Source organism: Rissa tridactyla, chromosome 6 (genome assembly GCF_028500815.1).
Source record: "Rissa tridactyla isolate bRisTri1 chromosome 6, bRisTri1.patW.cur.20221130, whole genome shotgun sequence".
In the NCBI taxonomy this organism is placed as follows: Eukaryota; Metazoa; Chordata; class Aves; order Charadriiformes; family Laridae; genus Rissa; species Rissa tridactyla.
The window spans coordinates 31,022,906-31,037,272 of record NC_071471.1 but is presented as its reverse complement, the minus strand read 5'-3'; the positions used below and the strand labels follow the sequence as shown (position 1 = coordinate 31,037,272).

At 40.6% G+C, this 14,367-nt stretch overlaps 1 protein-coding gene across 2 annotated transcripts; it reads left to right on the top strand.

Annotated features, from left to right (window-relative positions):
* The first annotated feature begins 3,056 nt into the window (after positions 1-3,056).
* TM4SF18 (transmembrane 4 L six family member 18) lies at positions 3,057-9,323 on the top strand. 2 transcript variants are annotated; one of them, XM_054205098.1, is made up of 5 exons: positions 3,057-3,597; positions 5,209-5,298; positions 5,968-6,110; positions 7,598-7,778; positions 8,979-9,323. In XM_054205098.1, exons 1-5 carry the CDS (start codon positions 3,421-3,423, stop codon positions 8,991-8,993), a joined length of 606 nt encoding a protein of 201 aa, XP_054061073.1. In that variant the 5' UTR covers positions 3,057-3,420; the 3' UTR covers positions 8,994-9,323. The 2 variants fall into 2 exon arrangements, with proteins under 2 accessions (XP_054061073.1, XP_054061075.1); XM_054205100.1 differs by having other exon boundaries at positions 3,067-3,597; positions 7,598-7,795.
* Positions 9,324-14,367: the final 5,044 nt, after the last annotated feature.

Here is a 14,367-nt window from a genome sequence, read left to right as displayed (position 1 = left end):
AGGCAACGGTAGTTCAAGGACAGCTCTGTGACAGATACAACTCTGTATGCGGAGCCTGAGTCCTGGCTCTGGGCGAGCAGTTCACTGCTGCTGGACACTCCAAGGGCCGGAGGGAGGATTCTGTGCTGCTGAGCCTCAGCTCTGGCCCTTCTGCTGCCCGCCCAAGGAGGGCTTACCAGTCAGAGTCTTGAGACGAAACAAAACCTGGGTCTGGGTCCTGTTTTCTACCTCACTCAGCAGGCTCACAGGCACGGCAGAGTTCAGAAAATATAGTGCAAATTCAGGTCAGCAGTGATAGATTAATCTGAAATATTTGACTTTGCCAGTAAGCAGCTTGGAGGCACTATTTTAAGATCCTGCATAAGAACCTCTGAAGTGTGGCTTGTAGTATATTGCAGCAAATGTTTTATCTCAAGGTATGCTGACAACAGCATTGCTAGTAAGGTCAGTATGCTACTGGCAATAGCATTTTTCAAGTGAAAAACAAAACGTAGCATGCCCTTTATTTTGAAGAAATTAGGATGGTTGCCATTATTGCTCAGTTTTGAAATCTATCAATTAATGTTGTCTTGGAAAACAGGCAAGTTAGTTTCTCTTTATGGGAGAGAAAGAATTTTCCCTGGGTGTCAGTGCGTACTTAGTACCATTTGTAACTAGGAGGGTGGTCTTTAAAGGTAGCCAGAAACTTGCGGTGTATCTCAGGCTGTCCTCACAGCCAAGTCTGCCCAGTACAAATACATATTTGAAAAAAAGAAATTAACTGTGAAAACAAAATTGCGCACACACATCCACAGCAACAAAAGAACTCACAGATGGGAAAAGTTTGTGTTTAGAATCTCAGGATATCTGCTTCTTGCAATACCACTTATACATGTGTAAATGCATATAAGTAGTTGAGGGCGGTCTTTAATACCGTTTCTGCTTGTTGTATTTATCCCTGTCTTGCCCTGCTGTGGGAGGGAGGAGAATGTGCACGTGCACATACACACACAGAGACACAAAATTCCTTGCTGCTGTGCAGTGTGATGTCTTTGTATGTGAAGAGGCGGTGTTTGAAAAAGGACCTGCAAGTTTAAATTAAGTGTAGAGTGAGAGGAGGAGAAGACGGTCTTAATGGAATAGGGTATATTTCCCATGCAAATTACAGGTTTTTTGCCTTAGTTGCATAATTGTTGCTTGCCTTTCTGGTACACACAATTAATTAAAGAACTGAAACAATTTTAGAAATTCCAATGGACAGAATGATTAGGCTAGAGTTTAGCATGAAAACATTACCTCAGATCCATGTCGCGCTAATGCACAGCATTGCCACTCACTCTTTGTGCTGTTGGTTAAATTCCTTTATTGCCTGATGCATAAGACAGTGTTTGGAGAATTTTATTAGTTACGTTGTGGAGAAATGGTTGTTTTAGGTTAAATTTATTCCAGTTAGCTGAGAAGTCACTCATCCAGAGTAAACATGGCTTTTCGGTAAATGGGCTTGGCATCAACTCATGTGTGTTGACAGCAACAGGGAAGCAGTTCTTGCAACACTTGGTAAAATAATTGAGAAAATGGTTGCCAGGTTTGCTTAATACTTAGTATAAAATGGTTGCTTCCTCTTCTAGCAGTACAGTGTGGCAGCAAAAAACACTCCTTGATTTGGTATTTGCAGAGTTCAATTTAAATACAAAATAAGTCATGATGCTGTACTGCAGAATGAATGCTGCTTCAGGTGTCATTTTCCAAGTAAGTTTCTTCTAATCAGAACAGATTGCTATGGGAAGTAGCAGCAAATCCGATTATAAACTAAGCTGCTTGCTAGTAATTTTGGCCTTTGCTTTTAGAAAAAAAAATATTTCAGCCTATGACAGTCCTGGGGGTGTGATGCGCCTGCTTTTAATTCAGCTGTTTGATCTGTAAGGTGCAGTGTTGATGGCGTGAGCTCTGTCCATGCCTGTGAGCCTGCAGAGAGAGGTTTGCTGCTTATTTCGATTAGAGGGAGGCCTGGAAAAAGTGTCCATAGTGATTAGGAGCAAAACAGGAGACAGGGGAAGATCCTCAGAGTAAAGTTGGAGGACTTCAAAATGAAACCTCCTAGAAAAAGAAGGGGTGAGGGAAACCAGGGAGAGTCACAGCAGAGAATGGGTAGAAAAATGGTGTAATTGCATGAGTACCACCATGCCCATTTCCTTGGGTGATCTCATTTGAAGCAATAGGAAGGAATTACTTACCATGTGCGGCCTGAACAGCTTTTATGAGATTATGAGAGAAGCCTTATGTGTGCAGAGCCTAAAACAGCTCATGAGGAAACAGAAGGAAAATATGCCATGACATCATTGCTTCTAAAATCAGCCTTCTTGCTTTTGATAGAGCCCCAATTTTTTTTTATTCTCTGACTACAACTTTCCTATCGAGTAAACCCTAAGCTCATTCTTGAGTTGCTTTTCTGATGAGTCACAGGGGCATGGAAAGAAGGCTTGGGGTGTGCTGTGAGCATTCAAACAGCGCTGGCTCTGTGTTACTGGGGTGGATGTTTAGTGGTTTAGGGCTTAGGGAATGATGACACATGAAAATGGGGAAACTGTCTGGCTTTGGCTTTGCACAGTGCAAAACAGCAGGCATTTCAAAAAACAGCCAGACCTTTTGTCCTGTGCAAGGAGTCACGTGTACTTAGGTCAGATCTGTAGCTGTGCATACTCAGCTGTAAGCTCAGAGTAGAACAACTGGAGAAATAGCAGGATTTAATTCATGAAGCAGGTCAGCTTCATAATGCTGTGGAAAAGGGTAATTTACTAAAGCGTGACAGTAAGTCTGCCTGGCGGTTTCTAACCGGTGTTGTTTGGCCTTCTGTACTCTGCAAAGTGGCTGAGCAGCAAGTGTTGGTTCGCCCTTAGGGTTCTATCTACCAAGCTCTGGTGTTAATGAACTGTGGTGTGAGGCAATGTGAGGCCTTCTGTACAGAGACTGGACGTATTTATCATTTGACAGCCCCCTTCCCCATGTAAGGTAGGAAAACTTTTGAGCTTCAGTAAGGCTGAGTAACCTGCCTCGTATCACAGCACATCTGCATCGTAATCCTGTTTTCGGGAGGAGCGCGTTTCTAGGCAGTCACTAGGAAATGGGATTGTTGAAGTTCCTTCCCGAGTCTGACTTCTAGATATATTTCATTTGGAAGATCATAAAGGAGGATCTTTTAGAAGGGAAACTGCTGCTTAAAGGCATATGCTTAGAAAGGACAATGAGTTTAGACAGCGATATTCATCTATTGTTCTGCTAACTGTTAAGCACTTCTCTATCTCTGGAATCGTACCCCAGTCACCCGGTTCCTGTGAATATGAAATGACTGAAACAAACTGAGGAGGTCAAAACACTTTTCATATTTTAACCCTTGTGATCTTTTGTTAGCTTAGAAAAGCAAACTTCTAAACTTCTGGAGAGATGGCTTTAGAGACATGTGGAAGCTGTTTGAGCTGTCTGCTGATACCTCTTGCGCTTTGGAGTATTGTTGTTAACATCCTATTATACTTCCCTAATGGGAAAGCTTCATATGCTGCCAGTTACCAGCTTCCCAACTACGTGTGGTACTTTGAAGGGATCTGTTTCTCAGGTTTGATGGTAAGTGTTGATTCTATGGCTTTTTAACAAACTGCATTCTACTGCAAATAATACCGGATTACTGTGCGGGCTATGTAATTGTGCTTTTAAAGAGAAAATTATTTTGGACTACTTTGGCAACAACACTGCAGGCCGAAAAACTCAATCAAACAAACAAACAAAAAAAGATAATATTCTGAATGACATGCTATGTATACTATTTAATTTCATGTAAGTGATTTTGCGGGGTTGATTGGGGGTTTTTTTCTGCTGACTTTATGTGTAATTTATGCTTGTATTATGGAGGCATGCGCTATGTTGATTTAATCGTCTATGGAGGTTGCGTTAGAGCTCTTTTACCAAAACAAAATGAAACAAAAACTGAAAAAGCTTCTCATAACTGTTTAGATGTATTTAAGAGCTGTATGCAGTCCCGAATTTATAGGACTGGATACAGTTCACAATGCATCAAGTGCCACTGTTGTTAGGCTGAGTACAGAAGATTGTCTCGCTGTGATTGGCATAGCAGGATTTTTCTCCATTACGTTTGTAATATGCGCATCTGCAGTAATAAACACAGAATTGCTCACTGCTCATGCCGTCACTATGTTCGTAAAGAACAGCAGCCTCAGGGGCAGAAAGCAGTTTTGCAATAAAAATGCATGCACGCAATCAGCATTTAAAAAAGTCTCATCTGCGTAAGTAGTGTGTTTTTATGAAGGTGCTGAACTGGGAGAGTTATTAAAACATGAGACATCCTTTTGAAATCATGTATTCTTCCTAAAGCAAATAAAAAACCCCTGGTCTTTTCTAGCAGAGGAAAAAACTATCAGGCAGAGAATTTGAACAGAAAAGCCTAGTTGAAAATTGAGGAAAAAGTTAACTGCAACGGTGACATTCATATTCTGAAGCATTTTTAGCCTTAGGATTATTACCAATTTATTAAAAACATGTATATTATCCTGTTACGAACAGGGCAGCAGCATGTGAGAGCATAGTGCTGTGATTCAGAAACATTCCCTTTTCATATTTCCCCTTTCAAACCAGTGCCTCCCTGAGTGACAGTCTGTGGTTCTGGAGTCTACAGTTTACTATTTGAAATTATTCTAGTATCAGGTTTTAATAGTCCAATAGTCTGAGAAAAACAGTATGGATACTTGACAGAGAAAGTCCAGGTGAATTTAACAAAAAGCTTGCACTACTTTTTCTAGCATAACTGTGTTGGTAAGGAAGGTGATACCCTGATCCATGCAATTGGGTCAGCGAGAAGCAGTTGAACAGATGTGGTTGTATCAATAAAACATCCTTCCTGTCATTGGTATTGATTCTTTTCCTTGTGAGCTTGGTTTTATTCTTTCAGCATCACTGGTATCGCTCTGGCTGCGCTAGTAGCGCTTTGCTGTGATGGGGGCCACTGTACGCTTCCAAATACAAGAAACAAGGACAGTGACAGCCTCATAAAAACAGTCCAGTTCCATGGTGCACCTCGAGTAATTGTGCTTTCCTAGGGAGCAGCTTTAAACTCTCACCAGAGATTACAGAGCATTACAGATGCAGTCCCTTCCACAGGTGAAGGAGACTTTGGCTTAATATCTGCAGTCATTTCACTGACCTTACAATGTCTCCTTATAGATCCTTCTGTTGGCAGTAATTCTGATAGCGCTGGAGTGTAGCATGTTCTACCGGTGCTGCCAGAGTGAGAGCTGTAACAAAACCTACAGGGTGAGTCTGTCTTCTATTTTTGTGCATCTTGTTAGCATTTGTTCTGTGTGCCTTCCTGCTCCCGTGTCTCCAGCACATCCTTCTCCCTCTCCGCTGCTGTTTCCACTTCCTTTCGCAGAGAAGGGTTTTAGGCTGGGTTGGGAGGTCGCAGAAAATGTAGCTCCTTCCTTCTGATGCAGAAGCAGGATGGAAGAAACATAAACAAAAAATCCTTGTAAAATAAAATAAGAACGTAGAAGGCCTGAGAGTTTCAATGAAGTGCCTGAACTAAATAGCTTCATCCCCTTGCTTGTGTTATTTGGAAATTATTTTTTTCCAGTAACGACTCAATATGCACTATCATCTGGAATGCAAACACGTTTAATGCATGGTTGTGTTCCTCTAGCATTTTGGGAAATGATTTTGCAAAAATGCAAGTTAAAAAAAATAAAAAAATGCCCTAACAATATTTAACTGAGAGTTGTGAAACTGTCTTAAACTCTGTCTTAATCTTTATTTTGTATGTCTATGCTTACTGTTCTTTACCTGGTATTTTTTCTTTGTGAATATTGAAGTTTGGGACAATCAAATGTGAAATTCAACGCCAAGGAAGTAGCTAGGGAGGCCGAATGACTGTATTTGCTGTAGACACTGTCCCCACACAGTAATATTTTTCTCTCTTTACTTCAGAGTTTCATTTCAATTGTGCTAGCCCTGCTTGGAGTTGCTTTCTCTGGATACAGTTTCATCGTGTTTACTTTGGGGTTGATCCATGGTCCCTTCTGCAACTCCTCAGATGGATGGGATTATATCTTCAAAGACACTGCTGGAGGGTAAGAAACACCAGTGTAACTCTTCTGGAAGAAACTGTTCATCAAAACAATAGTCAGACAAATTCTCTCAGAATTTTACACAAAATGGCAGTGTCTCTTGAACACAAGACCTATAGTGATGAGTGAGGTTTTTCAACTTCTTGAATGAGCACCAGAATCCTCAAAGGTATTTGCCTCCTTGTAAGGAAAGATTAAATGTAAAAATCTTCGTACTGATCAGACCTGGAGGTCCATCTAGGTAAGTGTCCTTTATCTGGTGGTGACCACAATCATATGTGTAGTAAAGAATATAAGATTAGAGTGAGATAGATGGATACTTTCTCAGAATATTTTCTTGAATTCCTCAAGTTTTTGGTTCAAAAACTATAGATGGCGTTTTTATATTAAATAACTCAGTAGGCTTCTCTTTAGCTCCTAAAGTTCAATGAAGTCTGTGGTTTGACCACTAGTAGTTTTTGCATACAGCCGCTGTATCTCATAAAACACTTAAGCGAGGCTGACAAAGTGTTGTCCCTGTCCCAGCCTCCTAGAGGCATGAAAGGTTTGATTCAGATCTGTAACCTGAGGCTGCTTTTGCAAGATTTTACATTATCCCTTTAAAAGATCAAAGTTTTATGAGACTTGAATATTTCAAGTCATATAATGCCAAGCTCTTCCAGCTGCATTTGAATGCACTGAGGATTACATTTGTCAGAGGATCACAAACAAGTTCCTTCAGCATCCAACAGGAACAGTTCCTAAACTATGGCCTTCTCGGACTTAAGTCAGCTTTATTTTAAAACACTGAAGTGCATCCTGCAATCTCTGCTATGGGTCACCAGCATTACCATCCCATTTGGAAGTACAAAAATGAGAGTTTGAGTTCAAGGTAAAGGGACAAATGCGGCCTAATGCTCTCCAGATTTGGCTCAAAGCATTTCAGTTACGAATGTTTAGAAAAAAAGGCAACTGACGCTGAGCAAGTGAGTCTAACAAAGGTTCTTGCAGTTAACCTCCAGGCTATAGCAAGTCTCACAGTTAAAATGGCATGTTGGTTGTGCGTGTTATGATCCTCAAGGATGCAAAACATGGCTCTAGAACAGCTGGGAACTGCACGTGGTTTAGGCTGCGTGCTCTGGTTAGAATGATGGCTTTGGGATGTCCCTGGTCTCCACCACTGAAATTAAATCAATAAAAGGAAAATTCCCGTTTTAAACTTGGCTTTTGTCATTTGAAAAAAACAGCAGTGTCTTTCCAACACTTGGGTGTCCAACAGGGAAACTAATGAAGCAGATGTGTTTGAGGAAAATAAGTCTTTTCACTCAGCTGAGTTTGACAGACCTATGCAGGAGTTACGCTGGTGTAATAAAAGACTAGAGTCTGGCTCCTAAACTTGAAGCATATAAAGCCCAATATGTTTTTTTCTATACATTATAGGTAAAACAATGTGTATTAAAGTTGAATTGCACCCACCACATTTAATCTACTTCACACTGTTTCTCTAATAGGTACCTCACAGATTACTCGTCTTGGTCTCGGTGCACCGAACCTGCCAACGTGGTGGAGTGGAACATCATTTTACTCTCTGTTCTGATAGCTCTTAGTGGACTGCAGTTGATCATCTGTTTTCTCAAAGTGGCTGCTGAGTTGAAACGGACACTTTGTGGGACCTACTCTGGTTTTGTCCAGGTAGCAAAATAGCTGAGGTAATTTATTCAGCATCTTCAAGTCGGTGTAGCTTCAGCAATTTCTCTCAGTTGAGGACCTACCCTCTTATACATTCACTATGCTACCGTGTTTTTATTACCAGGGGATATGTACTGATAATACATCTATTGTGTTTGATGCACCCACTAATTCCTTGTGGTATACAGGGATTGGTGACTGCTCACTCTGACCTTTAAGGCTAGGATTGAGAAGAAAAAAATGTGGCTGGGAATTCAGCACCAATGCTGAGTCCGTTACTCCTATGTCAGCAGGGGTTTCTGAGGAGTTTTTTTCTGGCATTCAATTTAAAGTCATTCTTAGCAATGTGTGGGTTTCACAGCAAACAGAAACAAGACAACACGAGGCAATATATAGCAGTCATGATCTAGGCATCAGTTTTTACTGTTTTTTCAGTACCTTGTTGGAACAATAACTGAGAGGGCTCTGCTTTGGGCAGAATAATTGGTTGGAACCCCAGAGCTGCTGACCTGCACACGGGTGTGGAGTGGTGGGGTTTAGTGCAGCATTCAGTTCCCCCAGCTGGCGAGGCTGCGTGAAATAAGACATGCTTACCTTTCCTTGTCCAGCTGCACTGGGGTCAAGGAGCCCTCAGGGTTTTTACGTAGCCAACAATCTCAGTGATGACAGCAGGTTGGAGAAAGATTTCTAATTAGGAAAATCTGCAGCGCACACACACACACATATATATACGTCCACCTGCGCACGCAGAGAGTAGGGTTAGTTCTACTGTGTAGGTGGGAGACGCCGGGAGGCAGAGCAGGTAGGATGGTGGTGCCTCTGCAGCATGAAGCCTCCTGAGCAGTGCTGGTCACCAGGGGCAGAGGAGCTGCAGGTGCTCTTGGTCAAGCAGGCAGGGAAGCACTTCTTGGAGGAATGTACTGTTACAGCAACCTAGGATAAGGTCAAGGCCTGAAGCAATTTCTCTCAACACATTCCCCTTTCCAGTGAAAGAGCCTCGTCAGCCTGGGGCCCAGCCCAGCTTCCAGTGTGGTCCAAAGCCATGCTGCCGCTTGTCCCCAGGTGCAGAGTAGGGTCCCCTCTGCAGCCCTGCGTATGTGTTTGGTTTAGATCGGATGTGGATGTCAAACAGTCGAACAACTTCCATATTAACTTGAGTTGCAAAAAAGAGGGCAATTACTTCTTTGCTTTTTTTATTTGCAGGCCGGGATTCTCTGAAAATGGCAAGGAAATCTTCACTGGTTCTCCCAGAAAAAGAAAGAAATGGCTTCTCCAACACTTACGATGGTAGATTTGGGTGCTGCAAAGACAAATGAAACCCTTGTATTAAGTCTTTGTCTCTCAGTCCTCTCTATCTTGGATGAAGTTGTTTAAACATCTATATTTTTCTAGTTGCTTTCTAACCTGTCTGGTTGTCCCTGACATTGACTCTTCATTTTTTTTACCCTCCAGCTTCTTCTGACAATAGGGACGTTTTAATACCATGGAACTGCTTTTTGTATTGAAATCACCTTTGTTTGAATAAACTGCTGTAAAACTGCTATAGAACTGCTTTTATACTCCCCTCTTTGTTTAAAATGTAGAAATATTTGTCATTCCGAAAGGGCCTGATTCAAAGCCCAGTATGTCAGGAGGGGTTGTTCCCTTGATAATTAGTGCACTGGATGAAGCCATGATTTCTAAATGAATAAATTTTCATTACAGGCAGAATATGATGGTCACGAAAGGCAGCAGCCTATCCCGCTCAGTCTGTCTTGGAAGTTCTTAACTGCACAAAGCAATTACCGAAGAAAAGCCTATTTAAAAAGGTATCCAGGCCTGATTGAAAGATGAGATACACAGCTCTGACGTCAGCGGTGCTAATTAGTATATGTTAATAGCTGCACTGGGTTGCTTTTTATTTTATACTTAGAGGCAAACTTTTGGGGTTTTTGATCAAGTATTATGTGATTTGAGGGAATGTATGAGGGGACGTTGTGAGCACACAGTGCTAGCTTATTAATACTCTTCTGAATACCCTGAGCTTGCTGCAATGGAAGGCTAACGTTCTTCACAATAATAATCAGATGAAAAAGAATAATCTGTTTAAAATTAGCAGCTAAAAAGTCTTCTTAATTCCTCAAAGTATTGTTATTTAGTTCCCAGTGGAAATTCAGGGATCCAGAATAAAGTGGACATATGGCTCATGTGCAGCTGCATGGGCAGCATTTGGCTGTGTTCAGCACCCTGCTTTTGAGCGAATGAGCACCCAGAGGAATGTGGAATATGTACTTCAGACTCGCAGTAATGCATGTATCCTTATTGCGTCAGAACTAGTGGGATTCAGCTTTATCAACATCTGATATTAAACACTGTTAGAACTGCAAATCATACAATAAGTGGCAGCTGTGGGTAAGATATTTAGAAAAAATAGAGTATGTCAGTCATTTAATTCTGTTTCAAGACAATATTGAGATTTTGCCTTGATATTCCTTTATCGTGTTGTTTTGAAAAGCTGATTTCTTCCTGTAGGATTTGAAGAATGCATCTAAAGTTTTAATTACTTAGTTTCTATTAAGTTGCAAGAAGTAATAAAGAAATGAACGATGTTTAAGAATGGGGATAGTCTTTTGGGAGATGGTTCAAGGTGGCATGGATGTTCAGAGATGCGTAATAAAAAGGCATGATCACAAAATAGGGACTTTTTGCAACAGCACACTTGTTTTTCCCTAGGCTTAAATATACATCACGTCATATGTCTACTTAAATGATAATCCCACATTCTTATGAATTTATGGGTATTGTTTTTGGACAGAAGGAAAAGAAAGAAAACGTAACGATCAACCCGTACTCCTACCAAACATCTTGGAGAATCTTGTTGATTTCATGCCTGCAATCCATGGAGCTGTTTATTTTGAAAATGTTAGAAATATTTGAAAAAAGGTTTTGGTTATTTGGATAAAAAGTAGTATGTGTGGCGTAGACATTCAAAGCAGAAACCTCCTAGAACTGCTAAATATTCTTAAAGTGAATGGCGTCATTTCACTAAGGAAAGCAAGCAAACAGGGTATTCTATTCAGACTCCAGCTCAGCCATGGGGAAAATACAGGCTTATCTTTAGGCAAACAGAGTCTATTGAGATAGATTTTGCTATGCTGGATGAGAGCAATGAAATACCTTAAAGTCACACCTGGAAACTCTTAACCCTTTGTCTTGCTCCTGTATATGTCCTCTCCACTTTTCAATAACTTGTCTCTGGTCATGGAAAGTCTTGAGTGTGGCAGACAGGACACACAAAGAACAGTATCTAGCTTGACAGCTTTTTCCATAGTAGTAGTACTAGTGGCTGTACCTAACTACTGGCAAGGCTTGCCTGCCTTTAATTAATCTTTTCTTTTGTGATTGTGTCTTGTGAATTTGCATTTCTACTTTGTCACAGGCTGGTATCTCCTATTTTAACAGCTTAAATCAAAAAAAGAGACGTGTTATTTAGTTCTCGTTGTTCGTATTGACTCTGCAACCCTCTTTATCCATAATCCAGATATTGGCATCTCCATTGCTATAGCCAGACTCAACCATGACTTGATGGCTCAGCTTTTAAATGGGCAGTTTGTTAATTTCAAATTGGTGGTAAGAATTCAAAAGACTAACAGTGAGTTGCATTTACAAATTCAACAACTTGTTTCACACAGGGCTTTCGTATATAAGGCAAAGTTAAACTTGATCTAATCAACCTTATCGCTCTCTACAACTACCTGAAAGAAGGTTGTACTGAGGTGGGGGTTGGTCTCTTCTCTCAACTAACAAGAGGACATGGCCTCAAGTTTTACCCGAGGACATTTAGATTGGATATTAGGAAAAATTTCTTCACCCAAAGGGTTGTCAAGTATTGGAACAGGCTGCCCGGGAAGTGGTGGAGTCACCATCGCTGGAGGTATTTAAAAGACTTGTAGACGTGATGCTCAGGGCCATGGTTCAATGGTGGACTTGGCAGTGCTAGGTTAATGGTTGGACTCGATGATCTTAAAGGTCTTTTCCAACCTAAACAATTCTATTATATAAGTCCTGAATCAATCCTAAATAGGGTGTCTCTAATAAGAGGTGCTATGAACTGTGCCTGGTAGCAAAACCAATGTTTCTGTAAGGAATATTAACTGACTTGAAATCCAGCTGTGACCAACGACTCTGATGGTGGTGGTTGAGGGAACCAATCTGGATCTCCAGCTGCAGAATACAGACCTCAGCCTGACAACAGCATAGAGAAGTGGGCCATAGAGTCAGGACAAAGCTCACGCTGTGCTTGCGTACAAGAAACCCTTTCCTGAAGAAGCATTCCTGAACCTGAAGTGCATGTGCTGCCTGCTGAAATCCACACGGAAAATACCCCAGGCACACCTGGAAGAAAGCTGCAGATCTGAGTTTATAAACTTCTGTAAGTGAGGAGTTAAAGCTGAAACCTGGAAGTAAGAGTTCCAGCATTATTCGTTCCTCATAGCCAACGCACTTTGCCGGAGTATGATGATGCTGTGTCTGGAACAGGAATGTTATTCACTTAAAACACTGCAACTGGGAATAGCTGTAGAGATCTTAGTTTTGACCACAAATAATTGTGGACAGAGATTTGTAGTAAAATACGGTGGAGCCCCATCCACCTTTGCATTTTGGGGCATGCTATTCCTCACGTAAGTAAAAGTAAGTCTTACTGAAGTACGATTCCCTGATTGGGAATTCTTCACCTGTTGGATGGAGGGTTTTCTCCACACTGCAAACAAAAAAAGGGTGTCAGAGGACTCATGAAACTCCCCAGAACTTTTAAGGGTATTTACCTGCAGAGGTTTGCAGGAGGTCCGGGCAGCAGCCTATAAACACATCACTGAGAATAGGGAATTGTGAAATTGCGGGGTTTCAATTCAATCTCACTGGGAGCTTTTGTTGAGACTTTTTTGTCAGAATATTCCATTTTGGGGGTTTTTTTGTTTGTTTGTTTGTTCTTGTTTGTTTTCCCTCAAGGAAAATTTTTGAAGTAAAAGATCAGCTTTATCTTTTCAATGCAATTGTGAGGACTTTCAGAACAGTCATAGCATTTCAGCATCCTCAGTATGAGAAATGAGGTATTGTGGTGTAAAACAATAAGGGGATATTCATGACACCAGACTGCAGACTCATCGTTTAACCAATTAAATTAGGTGCTCGGTCCTTTTAGGCCCTGTTTACCAGAGAAGAGAGGTTTCTGCTCTTCAAACACCCTCTGAAGGTAATAATACAGGCTTGGGGAGCTCAGTCACCTCTGTCAGTTCTTTGAGTTCCTTAAGTGAAAGATAATAGGAGTGTGCTCAGGCGCATGAATATCTTAAAGTTTGGGTGAGGCACAATCAAAAGCTATAATGGAAAAATCTTGTCTGTCAGAAGTTTTTGGTTTATCTTTTTGTAAAAAAACAAACCATGCAGTTCTTTTGCAAATCAAGAAAAAGTAATTTAGGGGAGTCAGGGGTCTAAAGGCAAAGAAATGCTCGTTTTTCACCCTCAAATAATGTGGAGATTTCAAGACGACGACTCATGTGGTTTTTTCTCTTCCTCAGTCCAATGGAAATTTGAACAAAAATAAACCAAATAGCCCACATATACATGAACAGGCTGTTAGAGTATTAGCTGTTAGAGTATTAAGGAATGACTTTGAATTTTAGTAGTACAAGAGGAGATAAACATTTTATTATTTTTAGCTCAATTAATTTACAGATGCAACACATGCAACGTGTACAAGCTGACCTTTCCACTGAACCACTGACCTTCATCCACGGCAAAGAAAAAAAAAATCCCTACAGAAATCATTTTGAGCATGTGATGCCAACCTGGGAAACTCCAGAATTTCATCATAGATTCGGTCAGATTTCGAAAACTTGGCTTTGGTCACAGTCATGTAGACAAAACTCGAATCCTCCATTTAATGCAGATGTGTAGAAGGTTCAAAAAGCTGAGATTATGAACTTCAGTAGTGTGACAGTGCCTGAAATTTTTTATATGAATAGTGATTAAAATTGATAATTTGTATACCACAGTCCTGGTAAATGAGGTTTAGATTTGTATGTCATTAAAGGAAACCTGTCATACTTTAGTTATGTTCTAAATCTGAGTCTTCTATCCAAAATGATCACCTTTTTTTTCACCACTAAGAACATAGCTTCAAAGAAGATTGTGATTATTACAGATATAAGTTGCCATACAATGAAAAACGTAATTTAGAATAAGTGTGACTGTGTCAGTGCTCAGAGTGCAGAAGAGATTTTTTAAGAATTCTCAAGTAACTGAAGATATATATTTTTATAATAGAAGTATTTACAGTTTGCAAGTTTGCATGTGGCTTTGTATGTCGAAAGCTTCAGCCACAACCATGATGTGATGGATGTATGCTTGAAAAAAAAGGCACTTGCACGCTTTAGTTAGTGCTTTTTAAATGTCCCATGTTTAAGGTCCAGTTGTGTTCTTATTTTTTAATGAGACTAGCAGATACATAATGTTTACAGAACTTGAATAGAGTGAAAGGATAACCTTCTACACGGGGTAGTACCTTCAGATAATGGTAGCAGTTAAGATTATCTTGAGCTTTGTACATCTA

What these genes read in the sequence shown, in the direction of transcription:
- TM4SF18 (XM_054205098.1), top strand. Translation starts at nt 3,421, where the DNA reads ATGGCTTTAGAGACATGTGGAAGCTGTTTGAGCTGTCTGCTGATACCT. An exon ending in TCTGTTTCTCAGGTTTGATG is followed by an intron (nt 3,598 to 5,208) that starts GTAAGTGTTGAT and finishes GTCTCCTTATAG; the next exon opens with ATCCTTCTGTTGGCAGTAAT. An exon ending in TTCAAAGACACTGCTGGAGG is followed by an intron (nt 6,111 to 7,597) that starts GTAAGAAACACC and finishes TTTCTCTAATAG; the next exon opens with GTACCTCACAGATTACTCGT.